At 40.9% G+C, this 24,459-nt stretch overlaps 1 protein-coding gene across 5 annotated transcripts in view; it reads left to right on the forward strand.

Annotated features, from left to right (window-relative positions):
• TAB3 (TGF-beta activated kinase 1 (MAP3K7) binding protein 3) overlaps positions 1 to 13,411 on the forward strand; it is a 77,220-nt gene extending 63,809 nt beyond the window's left edge. For 3 of the 5 annotated variants that reach the window (XM_062184577.1, XM_062184576.1, XM_062184578.1), the window contains 2 exons: positions 6,442 to 6,543; positions 9,459 to 13,411. In XM_062184577.1, the coding sequence (XP_062040561.1) occupies positions 6,442 to 6,543; positions 9,459 to 9,607 (251 nt within the window). In that variant the 3' untranslated portion in view covers positions 9,608 to 13,411. Of the gene's footprint in view, positions 1 to 6,441; positions 6,544 to 7,835; positions 8,107 to 9,458 lie in introns of those variants that run through there. The other 2 variants (XM_062184579.1, XM_062184580.1) reach the window with 2 other exon arrangements.
• The last annotated feature ends 11,048 nt before the right edge of the window (positions 13,412 to 24,459 follow it).

The raw sequence follows: 24,459 nt of genomic DNA on the forward strand, positions 1-24,459 counted from the left end.
GGGAGACCAACATGGAGTTCTGGGCTTTGGCCTGGCCCAGACTTAGCTGTTGGGGCCATTGGGGTAGGGAATCAACAAATGAAAGGTCTATTTCTCTGTCACTTTACCATTCAAATATATAAATAAGTCTTGAAAGATAAGTACATAAAAATACCTGGTGTTGTAGCATTGTTAAATCTGACTTATTTTTTAAATTAGGGAATATATAAATTCCATCTAAATAATGTTACTTGACATAATTATTCAAATTTTGGATGTGTATTTAAGCTCAGCTGGTACAATACTGCAATATGTAAATAAAATATAAAACATTCCATATCCATTATTCAATAGTATCATGGACGTTTGATCTGCATTCTTTTAAAATACTCTTTACCGTTATGTTGATTGTCTTAACTTTTTTTAAGATTGATTTTATTTATTTGATAAGCAAGGTTAGAGATCTTCCATCCATTGGTTCACTCCTCAGATGGCTCCAATGGCTGGGGCTGGGTGAGGCCTAAGCCCAGGAGCCAGGAACTCCATCCACGTCTCCCATGTGAGTTGCAGGGACCCTAGACTCCAAATGGTGCTCAAATGGCATGCCAGTGGTGCCTTAACTGGCTGTACCACAGTGCCAGCTTGCATTTAAAATAGCCTACTGATTTCTTAAAATGGTACAAAGATGAAACTTAGTAAATGCCTAGTACCACATTTGGCCCTGTGACAACATTATATGCAGTTTTATGCTGAAAGTTACTAGGAGATGTATTGACCATTGATCATTTTAGCCTTTTGGAATCATAAAATGAGTCTTGAAACTTGATTTTGCCTAAGTACCTACTAAGCAAGTGTTACCTTCTTGTATTGATTCAAAAGCTGTCATCAAAGAATTCTTCTATTTAAGGGAGTGTGTTGAAAAGTTGTTACTCTGGTAACAGAGGACAAAGTTGGTAAGAAATGGTGTACTCTGTGTCCATCATGAGCCACCTCGTTAGCATAAGCTTTCAGGGGTGGTCTGAGGCCCACCATAAGTAAGAAAGCTAATGTCACTACTCAGGACTCTTAAAGGTTTTAAAAGTTACCTCCCAGGAGGTGTGGACAACGCCAAATTTTTTACCAGGAAATGGTTGAAGCAGTGCTTATAAGAAAATTTACAGCTTGCAATTCTCACTTTAGACAGGAAGATTAAAATTAGTGACCTGAAATTCCGCCCGCCTCCAAGAAGTGAGAAAAGAACAAAGGAAGTAGAAGAAAGGAAAGTCAATGAGTTAGGAGACAAAAATAACAGAAAATTAAAGCCAGAAATTTGAAGTAAACAAAATCAGTCAACTCCAGGGTGAACTGATCTAGAACAATAGAAAAAGAGAACAATTACCAGTCAAAAATAGAAGATAAGTTATCCATTAAAATAATAAAAGAATGTGATGAACTTTTTTATGCCAATAAACTCAACACTTTTCTTAAAAACCAACCAAAACTGAAAATGAGATAAAATATAGTAAATATTAATAACTATCTATTAAAGAAGTTGAATCCATTATCATAAATTTTCCCACAGAGAAAACTCTAGACTCTAATGGTATCATGAGTGAGTGAATCTACCATTTAAGAAAAAGAATACCAGTCTTCCACAAGCTTGAGTAAACAGAGGAGGGAATTCTTCCAATCTTTTTTTCCCCAAAGACTTTCTTTAGAGCATTTTTAGATTCATAGCAAAATTGAGAGGAAGTTACAGAGATTTCCCATATATTCCCTCCTCCCACACATGCATAGCCTCTCCCATTATTAACATCCCACATTGCAGTAGTACATTTGTAACAAGGAATGAACCTACATTGACGCATCACAATCACCCAACTCCATAGTTTACATTAGGGTTCACGCTTGGTGTTGTACCTTTTTTTAAAAAAAAAATACTGATTTGTTTATTTGAAAGTCAGAGAGACTTTCCATCTGCTGGTTCACTCCCCAAATGGCTGCAACGGCTGGGGCTGGGCCACATTGAAGCCAGGAGCTTCTGGGTCTCCCTTATGGGTGCAGAGGCCCAAGCATTTGGGCCATCTGCTGCCGCTTTCCCAGGCTCGTTAGCAGGGAGCTGGATTGGAAGTGGAGCAGCCAAGACTCAAATTGATGCCCATATGGGATGCTGGCATTGCAATGATGACTTAACCTGTTAGGCCACAATGCTGGCCCCAACCCTGCCTATTTTTTTTTTAAATGGAGCTAGCAGAACCCCAATTCTAAAGCCAAATAAAAGCATAAAACCCATCGTCCACGAAAATAAAATTATAGCTCAGTATCCCTTATGAATATAAATGCAAAGAAAATCCTATAGAAAATAATCATAACCAAGTAGAATTTAGCATAGAACTATAGTATCGGTGTAACTCATACAGAAAAACAACATCGTAAAGAGAAAGTATATGTTCATTCAGTAGCTATGGGAAAAGGGCATCTTTTCAAAAACTGTCAGCTACCATCAGTACTGAAATAACGAAATCCTAAATCCACTAAGATTGTAAAGTTTGTACCTGGAGATCCTAAGTGCATGTGGTGAGATAGGCAAAGAAAAATAAAGAATGGAATATAAGAAATAAAGCTATATACTACAGAGGACATAATTTGCAAAAAGAAGATCCTATGGATACTGGAAAACAGCTAGTAGAATTAATATTTGTAAATTAACTTAAGGTCTAGGATACAAGATCATATTTTTATATATTAGGAAGCAATTGGAAAATTAAGTTAAATAGATAATTCCAATTACAGTGCCACCAAACCAGATGTAACTCTTAGGAATAAATTTATCTGGAGATACATACATTGAGAACTACAAAAAATGGCCAAGAAAATTTCAAAGAAAACTTAAGTGAACAGATTGATAGACTGCTCAGTATCGTTAGGGTGCCAGCATTTTCAAGATCAATATGTAGACACGATGCAGTGCCGATTATGACTCCACTAGCCCTTTTTGTTTTTAATGATCTGAGTCTGAAATTCATGTGGAAATGCAGAAGACTTATAATATATATATCCAAAATAATCTATTAAAAAGAGCACAGTTGGAAGTCTTAGGCTAACCATACTTAGGACTTAAAGCTATAATAATCACAGTATGATACTGGCATAGGAATAAAGACGTGGCTCATCAGTTAAAAAGCCAAGATGTAGCCAACTCACTTACCCCACTCAGTTGATGTTTTGACAGAAACTTCACCAAGCAGGGCTAGGGGAACCAGATATCTATGGAGAAAAAAATGCAAATTTTGATCTCTGCCTCACATCATATACAAGCATTTGAGCTAGGTCATACACTTAAGTGTAAAAGCTAAACCATAAATCTTCCAGAACAAAACAATATCTTTGCAAGTTAGGTGTAAAGATTTTTAGACAGAACATGGAAAGCAATATGAAGGTACTTAAAGAAGCTTGTGGAAAATGGAATTAAAGATGTTTATTTTGGTGCAAGAAAACTTGGAAATCCATACATAGTGGCATCTTTTGTAAAAAAAAAATAATTATTTATTCAAAACACAGAGATACAGAGAAAGAGAGAGAAAGAAATAGTTATCTCCCCATCCATGGGTTCACTCCCCAAATGGCTGCAGTGGTCAGGCCAGAGCCAGGAGCCTCTTCTGGGTCTCCCACGTCAGTGCAGGGGCCCAAGGGCTAGGGCCACCTTCCACTGCTGTCCCAGGTGACATTAGCAGTGCCTGTGCCGAAAATAAATTATTTTTTAAAAATTGAAAAGGCTGGGGCCAACATTGTGATACAGCAGATTAAGCTACCACAAGCATCCCATATTGTAGTGCTGGTTCAAGTCCCAGCTGCTCTATTTCTGATCTAGTTTCCTGCTGGTGCATCTGTGAAAGCAGTAGATTGTGGCCCAAGTACTTGAGCCCCTGCTACCCACGTGGGAGACCCAGATGGAGTTCCTGGCTCTTGGCATCACCTTGGCCCAGCGCTGTCCATTGTGGCTATTTGGGGGGTGAGCAGCTGAATGCAAGATAACATTCACATGCACATGCATGCAGGAGCTGCCTTTCAAACAAATAAATCGTTTTTAATAAATGATTTAACAGGCAAGACACAAACTAGCAAAATATGTGTCTGATAAAGGACTGGTGTTCAGATTATGTAAAGAACTACAGCACAATGAAAAGACAACCCAATTTAAGGGCAAAACATTTGAGCAGACACTTCATGAAGGAGTATGTAAAAGACCATTTAAAAGAAATAAAGAGAACACTTCTTGTAGTAAGGTGATGGATCTGCTGCCAGGAACTGTATATTCGAAGTTGTGGTTTTCTTTTTATTTGAGAAGGAGACAGAGACAGGGAGCTGCTACCCATTGGTTTACTTCCCACAAATGCCTGCAACAGCCAGGACTTGGCAGGCTAAAACCAAGAACCAGGAACTCTTTCCAAGTCTCCTAGCTGGGTTGCAGACACTCAGCTACTTGTGCTATCACCTGCTGCCTCCCAGGGTGTGCATTAGCAGGAAGTGGAACAGAACTGGGACTTGGACTCAGGCATTCTGTCTGATAGGGCACATGGGCATCCCAAGCACTGTCTTAACTGCTAGGCCAAAACGCCCACCCCTCATAGCTCATTCAGTGCAAACAAAATTTGCTAAAGCTGATAGTGATTGTTCCATAGAGTTGGTTATGATGAGATTCCAATTATAATCAGTTTTTTTAAGGATTTATTTGAAAGGCAGAGTTGGGAGGAGGGTATCTTCTGTCCACTGGTTTACTCCTCAAATTGCTGCAGCAGCCAGGAACTGGTTCAGATGAGCCAGGAACTCCATCTAAGTCTCTCGTACCAAGCACTGGGGCCAGAGCAGCAGAGACTCAAACGAGTGCTCATATTGGATGCCAGCATAGTAAGCCAACCCCTAAAATTAGGTGCTTGAATATGCACCAAATGAAAAACCCAACTCCTACCCCCAAGCAGTTTATACTCAGTATACCATAGTTCTAATAAAACGTAGACTAGAATGTTATCTAAAATGTTATCTTCACTGTATGTGAATTCCTATTTTAGAGAGTTAGTTAAGCTTTAATTATATAATGTTAAATATTGGTGATAAGAATATAAAATGATATTTTGTACTAAGTTCTTAAATTTTTTTCACCTTTTTCTAATCAAACCTACAAACAGTAGAATTTTGACACAGATTTATAACAGCTATTCAGTTTCCTCTATGAAGTCAAATTTGTTTTCTGTTAGGCAATCTGCAGGTTCTCTCTTTGTGGGTTTTTTTTTTTAACTAAATCAGCTTTTCCTAAAAAGTTACATCTAGTTTAGTGCACATTGGCTTGCAGTACCACTCAAGTTAACAACCAGGAAAAAAAGCCCAGTAAAATGCAAATAACTAGTAGAATTGATGTATAGGTTCAAGTGACTGTCTTGGAGTTGTTGCAGATGCATACAAAAAAATCCAAGTGGAATACAGTTTATCTGAATAGTAAGTGTGATAACTAGAGAGATTGGGAGTAGGGAGACAGAGAAATCTTTTCTGATTAGACTTTGTAGTTAAGCATTTTAGTGTGTGTAAGCTCCTGTGGTGACTCAGTCTTCCCACTTCCTCATTGGTAACCTATAAGGTGGCAAGGGCAATGACCTTGGTGTCTCATGACCTGAGTACTGATCCAGGTCATCTTGACCACCTGACCTGTCTGACCTGTACACTACAGAAGGCCATCTGTCCAAATATTTACCTGTGTGTCTTACAGGGTTGTTGCAAGAGTCAGAGAGATGAGGTATGTGATGCTGTAAAAATGTTTTACAAATCGACAAAAAAGAACTTTACCTTACTCTTTGGAGCTTAAGGAGACATTCTGCTTTCGTTTACCCTGATAAATGGATTGTTTAATTAAGTGCTGACACGCTATGCTTAGGATTATGGGGCAATGATTTCCAAAGAGGAAACTGCATAGGGGCTCAGAACTGATTAGAAAATACAAGATCTTTGGTTCTTAAGGGCAAATAGGAAGTCTGCCATTTCTCATACTTACTTAACACAAAAGGTCATTTACTAATAACCTGTAAATTCACATAAACAGTGTTCTAGCAAAGAATCAGGATGCCAGTCATTCTTTTCTAGGTTGCAGAGCATCTGCTGGGCTTTGGCACATGTAGGCGATTGGAATTCATGGAATGATTGGGGAGCACATATTTGTTCATGATATTATTTTGAATTGGTCTTGATTTTTCAATTACTATTAGTCTTGAAGAGGATGGCAAAAGCTACAAGAGCTACTGCTTTGTATAGGTTTTAAGAGCAGTATGAAATATAGTACTTGCCTTCCCAAGAGAGCTCATGGTGACCAAGAAGTAATAGAGTGGATACACACACTCGGCCATGTAGGGTACATGAACAACTCTTGTGAGCCTGCTCGCTCTTGTTAATGGATGGCTTGATCCCTGCTCACTGGCTTTGCTTCTTCTTACACAGACTCCTCGGACCCCTGCACAATTGAGAGAAAAGCTCGAAGAATTAGTGTGACCTCCAAAGTACAGGCAGATGTCCATGATACCCAGGCAGCAGCTGCAGAGGGTTTGTATTTGTGGGGCCAGAGTTTGTGTAGAATGTCCAAAGATACACATTGACTCTAGAGTTTTCTTAAGTAAAACCAGGTTTTGGGGGGCTCTAAAAAATTATTTTGTCTATATACTGAGTTTCTAGGCCATGCTGTCTGCAGGGAGTGTAATACAAGCCACAGGTAGATTTTAAAATGTTCTAGTAGCTACACTAAAACATTAAATATATTACAGTTAATGTTTTATTTTTTATCTATTATATGCAAAATACCATTCCAATATGAAATCTTGATAAAATTATCAATGAGATATTTTATATTTAAGTCCTCAAAACTTGGTATTACATTTTTAGAGTACATCACAGTTTGGACTGGCCACATTTCAAGTGCTCAGTAGTCACCATATTGGACAGATCAGCTATAAAGTAGAACACAGAAAGCAAGGCTGAATAAATAGAGTTTCTTGAACTTTATCCTGACATGCAGTTGAAATAAAGTTTCTAAAAATACTAGATATGTTTGAGTTTGTGCAATATTCTACTTGGTATTTCTTAAAATCCCCTTAATGTGAAAATAGCATTATATAACTAAGTGGAACAGTCCCATCCTGAGAACAAAAAGAAGCATGAAACTGCCTTATACTCCATATAATTACAACTCTCCTTTATATTGTCATAGTTCCCATTTTTTGGAAAAATAACTACTTTTCTATCAATGTTTCATTTATCTGTGAAACTTATATAGAAAACATTTAAAATTTTATTCTACTTAATATTAGCAAAATCTGTCCCTTTCAGATAAATCTTTTTAAAAATACTGATTAAACTGACAAGTTATTTGTAATGTTTGTGAAGCTTTTAATTTTTATGGGAACTTAGCCTAATGTAATTGATTCATTTAAAATATTAAAGGCAAACTGCATTCAGTTCTTACTTGTGTGTAAGTATGCATGTCCTTTTATTAGCACAAGGCCTGAAATATTTAAACCTTGTAAATATGCTACAAGAGGGATTACCCACCTGTAAAGCAAACAAGAACAGATATCTAAAATGCATTTTGGTTTCAGGTACTTCTCTTTAAATAGTATTTCTCTAGATGATGAAATATCGAGCAAGGCCTTTTTTCAGGACCAGTATCATTCTAATTAAGATGGCTTTCAAATATATTTTTGATGAATTGCTTCAGAGTAATTTATTATTCCAAATTAAATTGACATGGTGCTAAACAGTTGAGAGCCCCAGGTATGCCAGATTAGTTAGGTTAAGAGAGGTTTTTTTGTTTTGTTTTGTTTTTTTACTTATTGACATAGTCTTTAAGAAAAAGCAGTTGGGAAAATCTTCATTCAACATTTACACTACACCATGTCCTATAATTGAAGACTGCATTTGGAATGAACATGGAAAGATGGAAGGTAAAAATGAAGTAAATTAAACATCATCTCTCCTAGAAGAGGATAAAATTGAGTTGTTAGAGTCTACCTATTACAAACCAACAGCAGTGAATGTTGGATTTTCAGGCATACTGTTCTTTGAAAAGGTAGGGACTATTATATGAGTGAGGACCATTTCTGGAAATGGGATGGTAACATTTTTCCTTAACAGAAGCCTTTAACAGTGTGCTCTTTATTCCTCTTTATGAGACACTAAAATGAACTCTATATTAAATGTACATGATTTGGAGTCATGAGCCAAAAGGCACAAGATTGGTGATAATGGCAGTTATGAGCGGCAGTTGAAAAAAGAAAAACAAGCCCATCCCCTGTTTATAGTCATGGGGCTAGGCTGAGGAACTCAGTGATTACATCTTCCTAAGTGAGGATGAGCCTTGCCATACCATAGGGTAAGCTTCTGCCTCTTGAGGAATGTTCATACCAGCCATTTGTCGTGAAAGACAAAGTTGATAAACCACAAGTCAGCTAATTAGTTTCCAGTGGAAGATACGCTTAACCCAAAATAGTAACTGACAAAAGCTTCCCCAGTCTCGGGTTTTCTTTGTTACCTGTTTAGAAAGATTGCTCACCTTAGAAGTTAATCTCATTTCCAATTCATAGTAGGGGTTTCTGGTGTTTTATAGGTGGATTGTCCCAGCCTGCTGACCTTGCCCCAGATCCCAGGGTGAATTCCATTTGGAGACCTTTAGCCTTCTATTCACTCAGCCCCATTCTCAATAGGGATTATTCCTGAAAGACAGGATTTATGAATTAATTCAAAGAGCAGAGCTGCTGAGCACAAGGCTGGAGAGAATGAGGACCTAAAAGGAACATAAGATAAATTTTGAAGCTTTTTAATACTCGTAGTTTCCAGCATTTGATGTTGCCAGGTATTTTAAAAACTTAACGTGAAGGACTAATGCCAGAAAGGTAGAGAGGAATCTGGGAGTAAGAAGGAGCCTTTTATATTGAATGCATTCAGTTTTATGAAAAACTAACTTGAGAGTCTTTAATCTCTTCTGGTAAGATTCTGAGAAAACTGGTATTACTACCTAACCCTGCCGCTCATGAAACATTAGCATGAACACATGCATATTGTGGAGTTTAAGGTCTCATGAAAGAAGGCACAGTTAGACATGTTTCACATAGAATGCATAGGGTAAAAGGGCGAGCTGAAGTTGTCGGGGAAAACTTTCGGAGGAGACAATTTAACATGCTAGAGGACATTGCCTTTTTCCCCCCTTCATTTCGCTGGAATAAAGCGTAACTGTCCACTTTGGGTAATGAACTAAGGAAGGCAGTCTATTCTGGATTTCTCCATCTTAGAGCACAAAAGCAAATTGCTTAGAACAAAGTAGGATATATATCAAACTTTCAGTTCTGTATTTCCACCCGATGTGCTTACTAAGTAGGAAGCCACTTCCCTTACTTTTTGTGGTTATTTGCATTTCAGTTTGGATTATATTTTGGAAAAATTACATTTTTCCCACACTCTCTCCTCAGAGCATCTACCTGGCTCCAGACAAAGCCCTCGGCCACAGCCCCGAGATGAAGACTATGAAGGGGCTCCGTGGAATTGTGACAGCTGCACCTTCCTCAACCACCCGGCGCTAAATCGCTGCGAGCAGTGCGAGATGCCACGGTACACTTGAATCCACGGGAGTCTGCACCAGGTTGAGAAGAAAGCTTTATGCACCTACCAGAAGGAGAGGAAACTTGGGGAGTCCATTCATCTGCCCGGCCATTGCGTTTCCAATTGCTGCGGGGGGAGGAGGAATGGCACTGTGGCCTCTGTGCTCACAAAATGAAAAGAGGGGAGGTTTTTTATTTTCCTTTCTTAACTCATTGCAGAGTGAGAGACAGAAAGGGATACTTGAAACTGGCAAAGGATTCACTCCTGAACGAATGTACACAGAGAAGTCAAGAGCTCCTCGGTGGGATATCCATTGCTAAAGTTACTGCTGAGTGGCCCTTATTTTTTAAACTAGAACTTCAAATCATGGTATGTAATGTTACAGTTTATGCAGACAAACTGTGAATTCCAAGAGCAGACTTACCTGGTCACTGCTCTTGGGAAAACCAAGGCTCCCTGTGCTTCTTCCCGTTGCTTCCTACTGAACAGAAGGGCAGGAAAAAGCACCCAGAATAGGATTTTTTTTTTTTCTCCACAGAATAATAAGGGTATTTGTCATTGCTGCTTTTTTCAGGGGTAATTTCAAACACACACATGTACACAAACACGTTTTTGATTTGTAGCAGTCAGGAATTAGGCATATCATGCCCTTTGAAAGTACAATCAGGTAGTGAGACCCCTTTGGCTTATACGATGATCCAGCAAGCTATATCAAACACTGGTAACTAAGACCTAATTATGCCACATAAGAGATACATTTTATAAGTTACTGCATGCTTTTATTAGGCCACTGGTTTTAGAAATAACAAGTCCTTACAAAGTATGATTTTATAAGTGATACTCTTAAAAACTGCGCTTGGCCAATAGCACAGTGAATGTATGCCAAATGCAAGTCCATTCCAAAATCCATTTGGAAACCTTGAGCTGCGCTGTGGTTCTTAAGAAACGTTTGCAGTCCATAGGGCCTTTTTATTTCTTCCTTCCAATGTTGTGATGACTTCATGATGTTTACAGCACAGATAATACTTTGTGCCATAATCCTAATTTAGCTGAAAACTGTTAGCTGTTCAATAAAGATTTATTTGCACATATGTTAAGAAACCAATGTGAGGGAAATTACAGTTGGCCAATATCATAAAGTTGTACACTGCATGATGTGGGGAGCAAGAGAAGGCATGGTGAATACAGTGCAGTCAGAAACAAGGAACTTCTAAATTGGTCATAAACTATTCGGACATCATGTCAAGTTCATTGAGGTAGTAGTGAAGCACTCCTTATTTATGAATGAGTGCATTGGATGTGGATAACTGAAGAGATATAAAGTCATGTGACTCACTAAGGTGCATCACTGGAAAATTAATAATAGCACATTTAATTAAGATCTCTGCCATTGTCGAATTTCCTTCTTAGCTCATAATTGGATTTTGGAATCTCTCTTCATTTTGGTAAATATAAGAAGCAATAAACTTCATAGGTTTTTCCCATCATAGAGGATTTTACCTAAGGCTAAATATAGCCTTAGGAATAACAGGTATCCCCCCCACACACACACACACACATTCACTCTCTCACTCCCTTGTGATGATGTTGTATTCTAGCTTAGCCATAATCTCTGGCAGACCTGGAAGAACAAGCTGCTCTTAATAGCATAATGAAACCAAAGGCATAACTCATTGTTTTCTATCAAAATCACAATTTCACTCACTGCCTACAGCTTTGAAAACATTTTTTCATGTATGGAAGATTCCCTAAAGTCTATCTACTTGTCTCCCAGAGTCAGCGTGGTTCTGTAATTACACTGATAAAACATCTCTCATACAACTGTGGCAAAACTGTGAAAATAATGGTGATGAGTCAGATGGGTTTAAACGCGTGGTCCTGAAAATAGCGTTCTGGAAAGGCTTCGTAACCCTGGTCTCCGTCCTTCTCCAGCGGCAGTCTAGCAGTCCTACTGCTCTGTAAGATGCCTTTGCCTTTGTATGGTTTTGTCTCCGTGGTGGTCGCCCCCCCGCTTGGTGTTCAGTAACAGTTTTGGGGACGATATATCTACTGTGTGGTGTTCTAGCTAAAAGGTTTACCAGTATTCATAGTGATATGCTCCAGTGGCAGCAGTTAACTTGGCAGTCGTCAGTTGAGATTGGAAGTAGCGTGTCTGAAAAGTCTGATGCTTTATTAAAACCATGTAGATGACTTTAAAGCTATTGCATGAAAATGCATCCAGGTTAATAAGCTGTTATACAGTAGATGCATGGTTTCAGTCCTTTGGTGATACAGCTAGTCAATCATTGCTTTCACCTGCGGGAAATATGAGAAGACCGTCTGTTTGCTAGGTGTTGGATGGTGGGCTGTAGGCATCAGATGAAGGCAGTTTTGTACATGTTAGTTTCTAATTGTGCACACATTTTGTACGCCTATCTGGGCTGTGTTCAGATTTAAAATAAGCAAAATGATTTGACACTGACAAGTTTGATCAGTTGAACTGTGCCCATATATAGACTGCTTCTTGTCTGACCAGTTTGAGTAACTTTCTCAACTTTTCAAGGTGCCTTTTCAAAAAGATCTCCTAAAGAGGTTGGCATGTGCAGACAGTTGGCATGTGGAGGATCCAAGTGGGAGGCTGCCTCACCGTTGAGGTGCCTGTGTTCTTCCGGTGGGTTGGTGCGCTGCTTGTTTCTTGGAAGAGGCTTGCTTTCTTAAAAGATGACTAGTTGGTTGTATTTGGTGACATACAGACCTGACTATACATTTTACATTATCTCACTGTTTTGTAAACTGGGTTTTTAAAAAGCATGTTTGCCATTCTTTTACAAGTAGATTGCCCCTTAAATTTTGGAGGAGTTCTTCAAAAGTTTAAAGCAGTGATTGAGGAACCAGAGGCTCTCTAAGCATTGTAAAATGTTTTGAATTCATATTGACCTTGTTTGGGAGACAGTAGAGACAGGGTTTTAAAGAAACAAAAGCTTTGTAAAAAATGTAGTTTTAGAGCAGATTAATGATGGTGGGAAAGTGTTGCTAATTTGTTTATTTCCCTGAAAGATACGGGAAGTGTGATAAGCAGTTTAATTTTTAAGAGCTGGTCTCAATTTTAGTACTTTTTCATTATTAAAAAAAAATCAATGTTTCCTTAAATTTTGTCTTTGTTTTGTCACAGTTATCTAGGGTTCATATCCAACTTTCTGTGGCAAATGAATTCTATATAGTCTTTTAAAAGGTCATTGCCGTGTCTTTTTGACAGTATAAATGAAAAGAATATAAGGCATAGAAGAATTGTCCTTTAAAAATATCAACTATGTATCCTGGAATGTGAAGATGTCCCTTAATAGTTAAAAAATTGAATTATTTTAACATTGTACCATTGTTAGACCTTGAATGAGTCCATGTTACAGTGTGTGTTTGTATATCTGTAGAGAAAGAAAAATGACAATTGAAATGTTATATTAAAAAAATCAGAATAAATTGGGCACTGTCTGTGTTGCACCACTACTGTATCTTTTTGAAAGAATTAACAGTATTTTCCTGTTGTAAAAGTTAATTCTGATGATGTTTTCACCGTCACCAGACTTTTTTTTTCTGTATTATTTGCATCCCCAAATATTTAATACAAATAGATTTTGCATGGCTTGGGCATTCAGAGATTAATAGAATGACGACTCAATTTTAATTTCTAAGGCCATGAAAAGTTGCTTTGAGACTGAGCAATTCTGAGTTTTTATTTATAATGACACCCAATGTCCATGTTTCTTTCCCTACTGTAAGAGAATTGATCAGTTTCTTCATTAAAGCAGCAAAAACTTATTAAATCTTGTAAATACCATGTCTCTTAGATTTCTGTGTATGCTGTGAATGAAGTTATTTTGAGTTGAAATTGTACAAAGGCATTTTAAAAGGCTATGCATGCATCATACCTCCAAACAGTACATATTCGGAAAATCAGATTCTTGCAAAATAAATTAATAAACTAAAAGCAAGCACTACATTCTGCATCTTTTCTGTGTAGTTAAAATAATCTGCACTGTCAAACTAGTTCTAGTTCCAACACTTCTATTTCTGGACTGAGAAATACTGTCTCACAAACCAAATCATTCAGAACATTTCTCTGCCTGTAATGTTAAGATTTGGGGTAAGAATTAAGTTAATGTTCCTCTTATCTGAAAATTTGGAAAAGGTATAATCAGGTTTCATGTAAAACTTAGAATATGTTAGGAACTTGTATTTTTCATGCTACTTCAATGTGGCATTTTCAAAGAAAATGCATAATTTTTTCAAAAATCTTTGTCAATTATGGCTAGTTCTCCAAAGGCAAATGACCCCAGAGGCACTGACATGTGTTTCACCAGGGTCTGTAGTAAACTTTCCCAACTTATACAGAGGTCACCATAGATTTATTTTAATAGATAACCTTTTCACTAATTAAGCATATTTAAATTCAATTACAATATATTTTGTACCATATGAAAAATTGCAAACATAAGTACAGAAAAGTTATAGAAAGACCTCCCCCTTCATTTACTCATTACCCAGCTCCTAAAATTAGATTTATATGCATTTTTATTTCATCTGTGTCCCAGACATTGTATCAATTCATTTGCACACTTCTGAAGAACACTGCAAACTCTTCGCATTCTCAAACATCTTAATATCACATCCAGTGTTGTATTTCCCTGAAAGTCTGATTTTTTTTACAAGTTTGTGCAAATTAGGGTCTAAACAAAATATTTGAAATTGGTTATATCTCATAAACCTTGATACGCTCTTTCACGTTCCTACTCTCATTTTTGCATAGGCAAACTCATCAACTAGTCACCCTGGACCACATCCTACAGTTAAGTAACGCATAGAATAAAGTTTAGTATGTCAAGTAATTTTTCTTGCTCAGATTTCTCACCTCCTTGGTTATCCCTTTTAAGCAATTTACTTTGAAAAATGTCAAGTTACTTCAAAGTTGGCTGCAACAGTGGTTCACCATGGTAGAGAAACATCTATGAGGACTACATTATCTGTATCCCACTCTCCATATGAGTTCTCCGAGTACTGGTGAAGCTCAGTTTTCCATACAGGAGATCGCTGTGTGCAAGATGCCCAGCGTTCATCTCCCACACCTGACTTAATCCTGTTGGCCTTTATTTAGGACATTGACCATGTATTGTGTATGTTTGGGATTTTAAAGATGCTAATGGGATATGTAGTGATAGGTGAGATTTTGTTTCACAGGGTCTAGATTCTTAGGGCAGTCAAACCATCCTACTAGTCCTACCTCTTGCTTTTGACCACCCTTTCATAGACGGTGTTAAAAAATACAAAGCCAAGTGATGCAGCCTAGCCTCCTAGGGTTTTGAGCTGTGGTTTGGGAACAAATCTCTAGTTGCTGTGTTCTTTTGGCTAAGATCAGGTGTAGAAAACACCTTTAAGCAATTAGGAAAGAATTTCCCACATCACCCCAACACTAAGTAATGCAGTGTGGAGAGAGATGTCTCACCTCCCCTTGGGGGGAAAGAGAGGGAATTAATCTAATCGATTCGATTTATACACTTACTTTTGGGGATTAAGGCAGTTTTAGGTAATTGTGACCCTTGACGAACTGGCAGGTGGGGAATATCCAAATGAAATCATTTGGTCTGGCCCTGCCAAGGCAACTGCACGCAGGACTCAAAATTCAGTAATCCTATCACAGGCTAGTTTTTAAGTTCATAACTTTGGCCTGCAAATGATGTTACACATACCTAGATGACCCTGTCCCTGTAAGCCATTTCTTCCAGCCAATGGTGCTTCCTTTTAAATCACTAAGAAAACAGTAGTCTGATTGGGGTGTGCTTGATTGAAAAAAAAATACTCATTTGAAAGGTGGTGACAGTTGGAGAGAGGAGGGAGAATTCCCTATATACTTTCACAGTGGGTCAAATGGTTACAATTGGCAAGAGGACTCTGATGCCTAGGTTATGATTTCAGATTCTTAAACATGACAATTTTAAGGGTTGGGGAACAAGGAGGAGTGCTCTCAGTGGTCAGAAATAACAGGAAGATGAGGATGCACTGAGGGTGAAAGCAACCAGTGTCAACCACGTCACACGCACTAACTTCAGCTGCCCCAAGGAACACAAAAGAAAAACATGCTTGGCTCAGCCCTACCCTCCATAATACATACCTAAAACTACACCTGCTGCTGCCTACTCTCCAAGTGGCTGAAAACAAACGCTAAGCAAAGCAAACAGTGAACTTCCAAATCTTTCTGACGCTTTGTAATCAGGTAATTTCCAACAAAGAAAACAGACTACAGAAGAAAATGTTCCTTTTTGTCAGCTATTAAAAGGTTTGGACAACGTGCCACATGGCATTCAAATTACTTCAAATCAGTGAATGTGGAAAAATAGCATTCTGACAAAGACCAAATTCTGCAGAATCTCTCCTGCTCTGCCTTTCGAATACATTATTTAATTTAAAACACCACCAAATAGTATAGGAAATACATAGACCAATACACATTGTTACCATAAAAATATTATGTACTGATATTATATTCTCTAGGTTAGTGTTACTACACTCTGATTTCTACACAATGGTGAAGTTGCCTAATGATGCATTTCTCAGAATATATCCTGTGATGGTACAAGCATTGTGATTTAGCAGGTTAAGCAATTGCCTCAGACATCAGTATTCCATGTCAGATTGCTTATTCAAGTCCTGGCTGCCCTACTTCCAGTGTAGCTTCGTGCTAATATGCCTGGGAAGGCAGTGGATGATAACCCAATACTTGCACCCCTGCCACCCATATGGGAGACCAGAGTGGAGTTCGTGGCCTACCTGGCCTAGCCCTGGCTGTTGTGGGCATTTATGGAGCAAACCAGTAGATGGAAGATCTCTCGATGTTGTTCTGCCTTTCAAATAATTATTTTTTTAAAAAATATAACCTGTGATTAAGTGATGCACGGCTGTGTAAGAAACATAGGGTTTGGAGGGCTAAAAAAAAAAATCTCCAAAGGTAAAGAATAAGGAGACATCAGAATTCTCCCAAGTCTTTGTGTAAACCTTAAAGACAACTCTGATTTTGACATGCAAAATCAAACAAAGTAGGCAATATTATCATCAGCTTGGTTAAATCTCCATATAATAAAACTTACAGCTTAGAGGAACTGGATGTTCTTTCAAATGTCCACCAAGCCTTTCAAAAAGAAAAAGAAAAAAAGAAAAGACCCTCAGTTAAATGGGCCACATTTTTCTACAGGTAAGGCATTAAAATCTGAAAATTACAAAGCCAAATTGAGCCACCTGAAAACATTAAAAAACTCTTCTAAGTAACTCCTGATATAAGAATGGATAAAATATAATTGAATTGCCAATTTTGTTCAGGCAAAAACTCAACAAGAGCTTTTAGGGAAGACATTAGCTCAAGTTGAAAAGACTTAACAGAAAACAGGCCAGAGTAGGAGTGCAATATCCCAGTGATGTTTAAGAGATTGAGCTTACAAAGACTGAATTATTTCTAGATGCAAATAAATTCTCTATACCTGTAACAAGTTGCACAAAGAAATAATTCAGAACTCAAGTTGATGTCACAAGAAACACCTTTTTTCTTTTTCTTTCTTTTTTCTTTCTTTCTTTTTTTTTTTTTTTTTTTTTTTTTGACAGGCAGAGTGGACAGAGAGAGAGACAGAGAGAAAGGTCTTCCTTTTCCGGTGGTTCACCCCCCAATGGCTGCTGCGGCCGGCGCACCGCGCTGATCCGAAGCCAGGAGCCAGGTGCTTCTCCTGGTCTCCCACACGGGTGCAGGGCCCAAGCACTTGTGGCCACTGCACTCCCGGGCCACAGCAGAGACCTGGACAGGAAGAGGAGCGACCAGGACAAGAACCCCGGGTGCCGTTGCCGCAGGTGGAGGATTAGCCTAGTGAGCCATGGTGCCAGCCAAGAAACACACTTCTAGCACAAGATATCTGTGCAAACTCTGAACAGTAAAGCGGAAATGTGGGGAAATCACGACGCAGCTCTACTTAGCGACCACTGAGCCTAGACTGTCCAGTGTCAACAACCTCTGAGCTGGAGAACTCCAGGGAAGAGTTGGATCAGAAGTATCCCAAGGTCAAGATACTGAATAATGTGGGAAAGTGTGTAGAAGCTAGCAGCTTGAGAAGGCACCCGAGTATTCATAAAGGGGTCAGCATTGCTATCTGCCACAAGTAGGGGAAGGGATTTATTTGCCCATCGTGAGCAGCTGGACAGTCATGTAAGAACTCACATAGGTGAGCCGCCATACAAAGTGCGAATGATGCAGCGGAAGCTTTCCTCATATATGCAAGCCAGCCACCCACGGTTGCAGGCATCATGGTGAGAAAGCAACCTACGAAAGGGATGCATGTGATTTACAGTTTGCAATTTCTAGCAGTTGGAAGACTCATGCAAGGACATATAGTAAGGAGAAGGGTTTATGTCTAAGACAGCGGTGGAGCCAGCACATTTTGACCCGTCAAGTTCGGAGGCAAGGCATAAGAAAGCCTTCCATGTGTTGTCCCCATAAGCCAGTGCTTGCTGTCTCTAGTTCTTTCAGCACGCAGAAACTTGAAACATACATATAAGACAGAGGTCACACTAGGTGGTTATTTAAGAGAAAAAAATACTTACTTCCTTAGGAAAGATCAACAAACACTTTGAATCCCATCAATAACAAAGTCCACTTATTGTGTAGAAATTCTTTTCAAGCTCCAATGCATTTTTTATGCCATATAAATTCCTATGACAGTGGATTTTTGTTGTTTTTATGGTTTTTTGTTTTTGTTTTTAGTCATAAGAGTGAGGAGGACCTTGAGAACTAATGGTTAAAGATTCCATTTATGGGGACTGGCGCTGTGGCATAGTAAGTTGAGCATCGGCCTTTGGTGCTGACATCCCATATGGGAGCCAGTTCAAGTCCCGGCTGCTCCACTTCTGATCCACCTTCCTGCTAATGGCCTGAGAAAGCAGTAGAAGATGGCCCAAGTGCTTGGCCCCTTGCACCCACCTGGGAGACCCGGAGGAAGCTCTTGGCTCCAGATCAGCCCAGCTCTGGCCATTGTGGCCATTTGGGGAGCAAACCCAGTGGATAGAAAAATATCTCTCTCTCTCTCTCTCTCTCTCTCTCTCTGTGTGTGTGTAACTCTGCCTGTCAAATAAATAGATCTTTAAAAAGAGAGATTCCCTGCTTGAAGATGAACTATTTGGACTCAAATTCTTGTTCTATGTACCGCACACTTGTGTGATCTTCTACAAGGTGCTTTATTTCTCTTAACTGTGAGTACCTCATTTGGAAAACATGCATGGTAACAACACTCTACCTCACTGGGATTTTGTGAAGACTGAATGAGTTACCTTCAAAGTATGTAGAATTGTGCCTGGCAAAGTCTAAGTGTTCAAAAGCTGTTAGCTATTATCACCACACTGATTACTATTTGAAAACTAGTATTACTCACAAAATAAAAGGAACAAGCTGACAGAATTGAAGGGGAACACAAGCATTTCCACAGTAACAGTTGGAGACATCAATACAACATTTTAAATGATGAGTAGAACATCTAGACAGAAAATTAAGAAGAAATAGAGGACTGAACCCTACAAACCATCTATACCTAACAGACATTTAGGAAACACTGTCCAACAGCTCCATGTACATTCTTCCTCAGGGCACGTGGAATATTCTGCAGGATAGACAATACATGAGACCATATAAGAAGGCTCGGTTTAAAACGGATCGAAAAAGAATGAAATCATACCAAGTATGTTTCATGATCATGATGGAATAAAAGTAGAAGTTAATCCAAGAAGGAAAACTGGGAGGCAGAGCAAGATGGTATGTGAGTGAAACATTCCAGGTACTGTCTCCCCCAAGGACACCAATTTGAAGTTATTCACACACTAAGTCACCTTTACAAGAGCTAAAGAAGCCAGGTAAGAGACCGCAGTGCTTGGTTTCATGTAGTCATAAGGAAACACACATTTTACTGCTTCTCGGAATTTTGGCTAAGATCAAGTGTAGAAAACACACCTTTAGGGGCCGGCTCTGTGGCTCACTTGGTTAATCCTCTGCCTGCAGCGCCAGAATCCCATATGGGCACCGGGTTCTACTCCCGGTTGCTCCTCTTCCAGTCTAGCCCTCTGCTGTGGCCTGGGAAGGCAGTGGAGGATGGCCCAAGTGCTTGGGCCCCTGCACCTGCATGGGAGACCAGGAGGAAGCACCTGGCTCCTGATTGGCGCAGCGCCGGCTGTGGCGGCCATTTGGGGGGTGAACCAACGGAAGGAAGACCTTTCTCTCTCTTTCTAACTCTGCCTGTCAAATAGAAAGGAAGGAAGGAGGGAGGGAGGGAGGAAGGGAGGAAGGGAGGGAGAAGGCTGGTAGGGAAGGAAGGAAGGAAAGAACACAGCTTTAAGCAACCAGGACAGACTTTCCCACATCACCCCAATACTAAGTTCATATGGAACTTCGATTTGCAACCTAATAGCAGGCCTGCTGTGGTGAGACCCAGTGACAGGGCCCCTAGCTCCTCCCCCAGGCGACCACCTGCAGACTGAGGCTGAAGACTGCCAGCCGGCTAAGGGACTGCCTCCAGCAGTCAGCAGAGCAAGACTCCAGCTCCTATGGAGTAGGTCAGGCAAAGAAGCCCTCGGGCCTTGCCTTGGAGCTCAGAGCTGGGCCCAAGTGGCCCCAGTAAAGCCCGGAGGCCTCTCCTCACAGACCAGTGCTCTCACACACAGCCCCTCAGTCTTTGCCAGCGTCAGGTACACCTGAACCCTGGTGAGACAGGCTTCTTTCAGGGTGCATCACCCCCTGCCTTATGTGGGCCTGCAGGGCCTGATGAACAGGACACGCAGCTGGGACTCAGACGAGTGCCAGGTGGGAGACCGGGGGCTACCTGTATCAGCCGTCCACTAACCTGGGCATACAGCAAGGACCCAGAGGACTGGTGTCTTCGAACTCCGTGCTAGGCTGGTAACACTGAACACCAGGCTGAAGCTCAGGATCCCTGTCCCTAGGCCAGCACTTGTGGGTGCAGCCCTTAGACTCGCCCCAGTGGCACGCAGAGAGCAGCTCCCTAGTGGGATGGACTCATTTCAGCCTGTTTCACTGGCTGCATCACCTAGGCCTGGCATGCACAATGCCAGGTGATGATTACATCACAATGCCAGGTGCCTGAAATTCAGTTGTGAATCAGTTTAGCGGCAGGCTGGACAGCCAAGGGCTACCTCTTCCTCTCACCTCCTCCAACCCTGGGCAGACAGCAAGAAGTAAGATTTCAACCACAAGGGAGTGAGGCAGGGAAGTGAGCTCAGAGCCTTGCCTTGAAGCTCAGTGCCGGTTCCACAGTGGTGAGACCCAGGACCAGAGAGAACGCCTAGAGGCTCAGGCCAGTACTCCCAGATCCAACCCCTAGGCCTGCCTCAGCATCAGAGGGAGACCCACACTCTGGTAGGACAGACTCATGTCTCGGCCTGCATCATACCCAGCCTTGGGCAGCCCTGGTGCACATCTATGACAGTACAGAGCCCTGTGGCTGGGAGACTCGTGTGCAACCCAGCTTAGCGTGAGCCTGGAAGCCAAGCCACTGCTTTTAGTGACATTTCCCAGCCTTGGTGAGATAGGAGCAAGTCTGCAGGCACCAGGAAGTAGGGTACCACAATGAGCACAGGACTACATCCTTGAACTCAGCGCTTGGCTGGTAAAACCCGACACTGGGCAGATTCTAATGGTCCCTGTCCACAGGCTAGAGCTTAGACACAGATGCCTTGGGCCTACCCCAGTACCAGCTGCAGACCGGTTGGCATGTTATCAAGGCCAGAATCACCTGTGGCTAGTAGCAGAGGCATCAGGTCACAAGTTCACCTCAGCAGTAGACAGCTTAGAGCAATGTGGGTTCTTGGCAATACCCTATGCTATGCTTTCCAGGCATGACCTGGCATTGGATTGTAGCTGGCCACAGGACTGCTCGCTTCATTCCCCCTCTCCCCAGCTCCCAGAAACACAATATGGTGCGAGTACTCATCTGCTAGGGTAAAAGAAAGGTAGGCGGAGGCCAGGACAACACCCAGAAACCTGGGGCTGGTGCTATGGGAACCACACACCCCTGCCAGACTTGGGGCCGGAGCTACCAGGACGCCAGGTACTGCATCCTGAAGAGCAGAGGCCCCGCAACCCTGGCTCCAGCCTGTGGGCCCTCGCTGAAACCCCCCCCCACACACACACACACACACTCGCTCCTGCTGGGACTCAGAGGATTGCCCCACACTCCCTTGCTGCAGCCATCTGTCACCGTAGCAGATACAGGGACACTACACAACAGCATCCCACAGGGGAAGTCAGACACCTGCCACACTCACACCTGAAGAAATATCTTTAGGAAAGTCTTACCAAAAAAAAATCACTATTTCAAAGTCATAGAAATGATTCTGCCAGATGCAAATATCAAGGACACAGGAAGTCTGAAAAAGCAAGGCAATAGGGGCCGGCGCTGTGGTGCAGTGGATTAACGCCCTGGCCTGAAGCGTCAGCATCCCATTTGGATGACAGTTCGAGTCCCGGCTGCTGCACTTCCAATCCAGCTCTCTGCTATGGCCTAGGAAAGCAGTAGAAGATGGCCCAAGTGCTTGGGCCCCTGCACCCATGTGGGAGACCCGGAAGAAGCTCCTGGCTTCAGATCGGCGCAGCTCCAGGCGTTGCAGCCATCTGGGGAGTGAACCAGCAGATGGAAGACTTTCCTTCCTCCCTCCCTCCCTCCCTCTCTCCTCTCTTTCCTTTCTCTGTGTAACTCTGACTTTCAAATAATAAATCTTTAAAAAAAAATCAAGGCAATGTAATGCCTTCAACGGAACACAATAACAGGTCAACATGGATTCTAAAGGGGAACTGATGAAATGCCTAATAAAGATTCAAAAAAGCCAGGGGGAGGGGGGAGGGCGCAGCATTGTGGCACAGCAGGTTAATCCATCACTTGTGATGCCGGCATCCCATACTGGAGCACCAGTTCAAGTCCCAGCTGCTTGCCTTCCAAGCCAGCTCCCTGCTAATGCACCTAGGAAAGCAACAGAAAATGGCCACCTAGGCCATCAAGGCCATATAAGGGAGTGAACCAGCAGATGGAAGCTCTCTCCCTCTCCTTCTCTCTGAAACTCTACCCTTCAGGTAAATAAGTAAATCTTTTTTAAAAAATGACTCAATATGGTTGCCTACAGGAAACTCACTTTAGGGGCCAGTACCCTGGTGCAACAGGTTCAGCTGCCACGTGCGATGCCACCATCACTTAAGAGTGCAGGTTCAAGTCTTGGCTACTCCACTTCTGATCCAGCTCCCTGGCAATGTGCTTCGGAAGGCAGTGAAAGAGAGCCCAAATGCTTGGGCCCCTGCAACTCACATAGGAAACCCAGATGGAGTTCCAAGCTCCTGGCTTCAGCCTGGCCCAGCCCTGACCATTGTAATCATTTTGGGGAGTGAACCAGTGGATGGAAAATACCTCCAACTATGTCTCTGTCTCTCCCCTCACTGTCTCTAATCTACCTTTCAAATGTATGAATAAGTCTTTTTTAAAAACTTCACTTTACCAGTAAAACCATATATTGACTGTAAGTGAAAGGATGGGAAAACATATTCCTTGTTAGCATTTGAACTGAGAAAGCAAGTGTAGCTACTACTTAGAAAAAAGACTTTAATGCAAAAACTTACAAAGACAAGAAATTCACTAAAAATGACAAGATTAACAAAATATAATGGTGATAAATATGTGATTACCCAATTCTAGTGCATACATTTTATAAAACATTAGATCTAAAGGAAGAGATAAGCTCCAACATGTAGTTAACACCCCCCACATTGATTAATGGAAGCATTTTCTGGAACAAAAAAATAATCTACAAAGAAACATTAGAAGTAACCTACACTAAAGACCAATTGGCCCTAACAGACATTTATGCAACATTTCATTCAAGACCTGCAAAATACATATTCTTTTCATCACCATATGGAGCATTCTCTAGGATAGATCACACCATAGGCAACAAAACAAGTTTCAGCAAATTAAAAAAATATGAAATCATATCCTGCACTTTTTCAGACCACAGTGGAATTATACCAGAAAGCAACAACAAGTGAAATACTAGGAATTACACAAACACATGGCAACTGAACATGCTTCTGAAAGAACAATGGGTCACAGGAAAACCTCAAAAGGAAAATTTAAAAATCTACTGACACAAATTAAGCTGAAACCCAACATTCAAAAACCTGTGGGATGCAGCAAAAACACTACTAAGAAAGAAGTTCATGGCAATAGCATCTATGAAAAAAAAAAGATATCAATTGAACAACCTAGTGGTGCCTCTCAAGGACCTAGAGAAAGGCAAGAACAAACCAAGTCCAAAATTAGTAGAAGGAAAGAAATAACAAAGACTGAAGCAGAAATGGATGAAATAGAGACGAAAAAGCAAAAAAAAAAAAATACAAATGATCAATCAAACTTTTGGAAGATAAAACTGATAAGCCGTAGCTAGACTAACCAAGAAAACAGAGAGAAGACTCAAATAAGAGATGAAAAAGGATGGATACCACGTAAATATAAAGGATCAATAGGGACTATTTTTTTTTTGCCAGGCAGAGTTAGTGAGAAAGAGAGAAAGAGAGAGAGAGACAGAGAGAAAGGTCTTCCTTCTGTTGGCTCACCCCACAAATGGCTGCTATGGCCAACACGCTGGGCCAATCTGAAGCCAGGAGCCAGGTGCCTCCTCCTGGTCTCCTATGCTGGTACTGGGCCCAAGCACTTGGACCATCCTCCACTGCCCTCCCGGGCCACAGCAGAGAGCTGGACTGGAAGAAGGGCAACCGGGACAGAATCTGGCACCCCGACAGGGACTGGAACTTGGGGTGCC

This window comes from Lepus europaeus, chromosome X, assembly GCF_033115175.1.
Source record: "Lepus europaeus isolate LE1 chromosome X, mLepTim1.pri, whole genome shotgun sequence".
Lineage (NCBI taxonomy): Eukaryota > Metazoa > Chordata > Mammalia > Lagomorpha > Leporidae > Lepus > Lepus europaeus.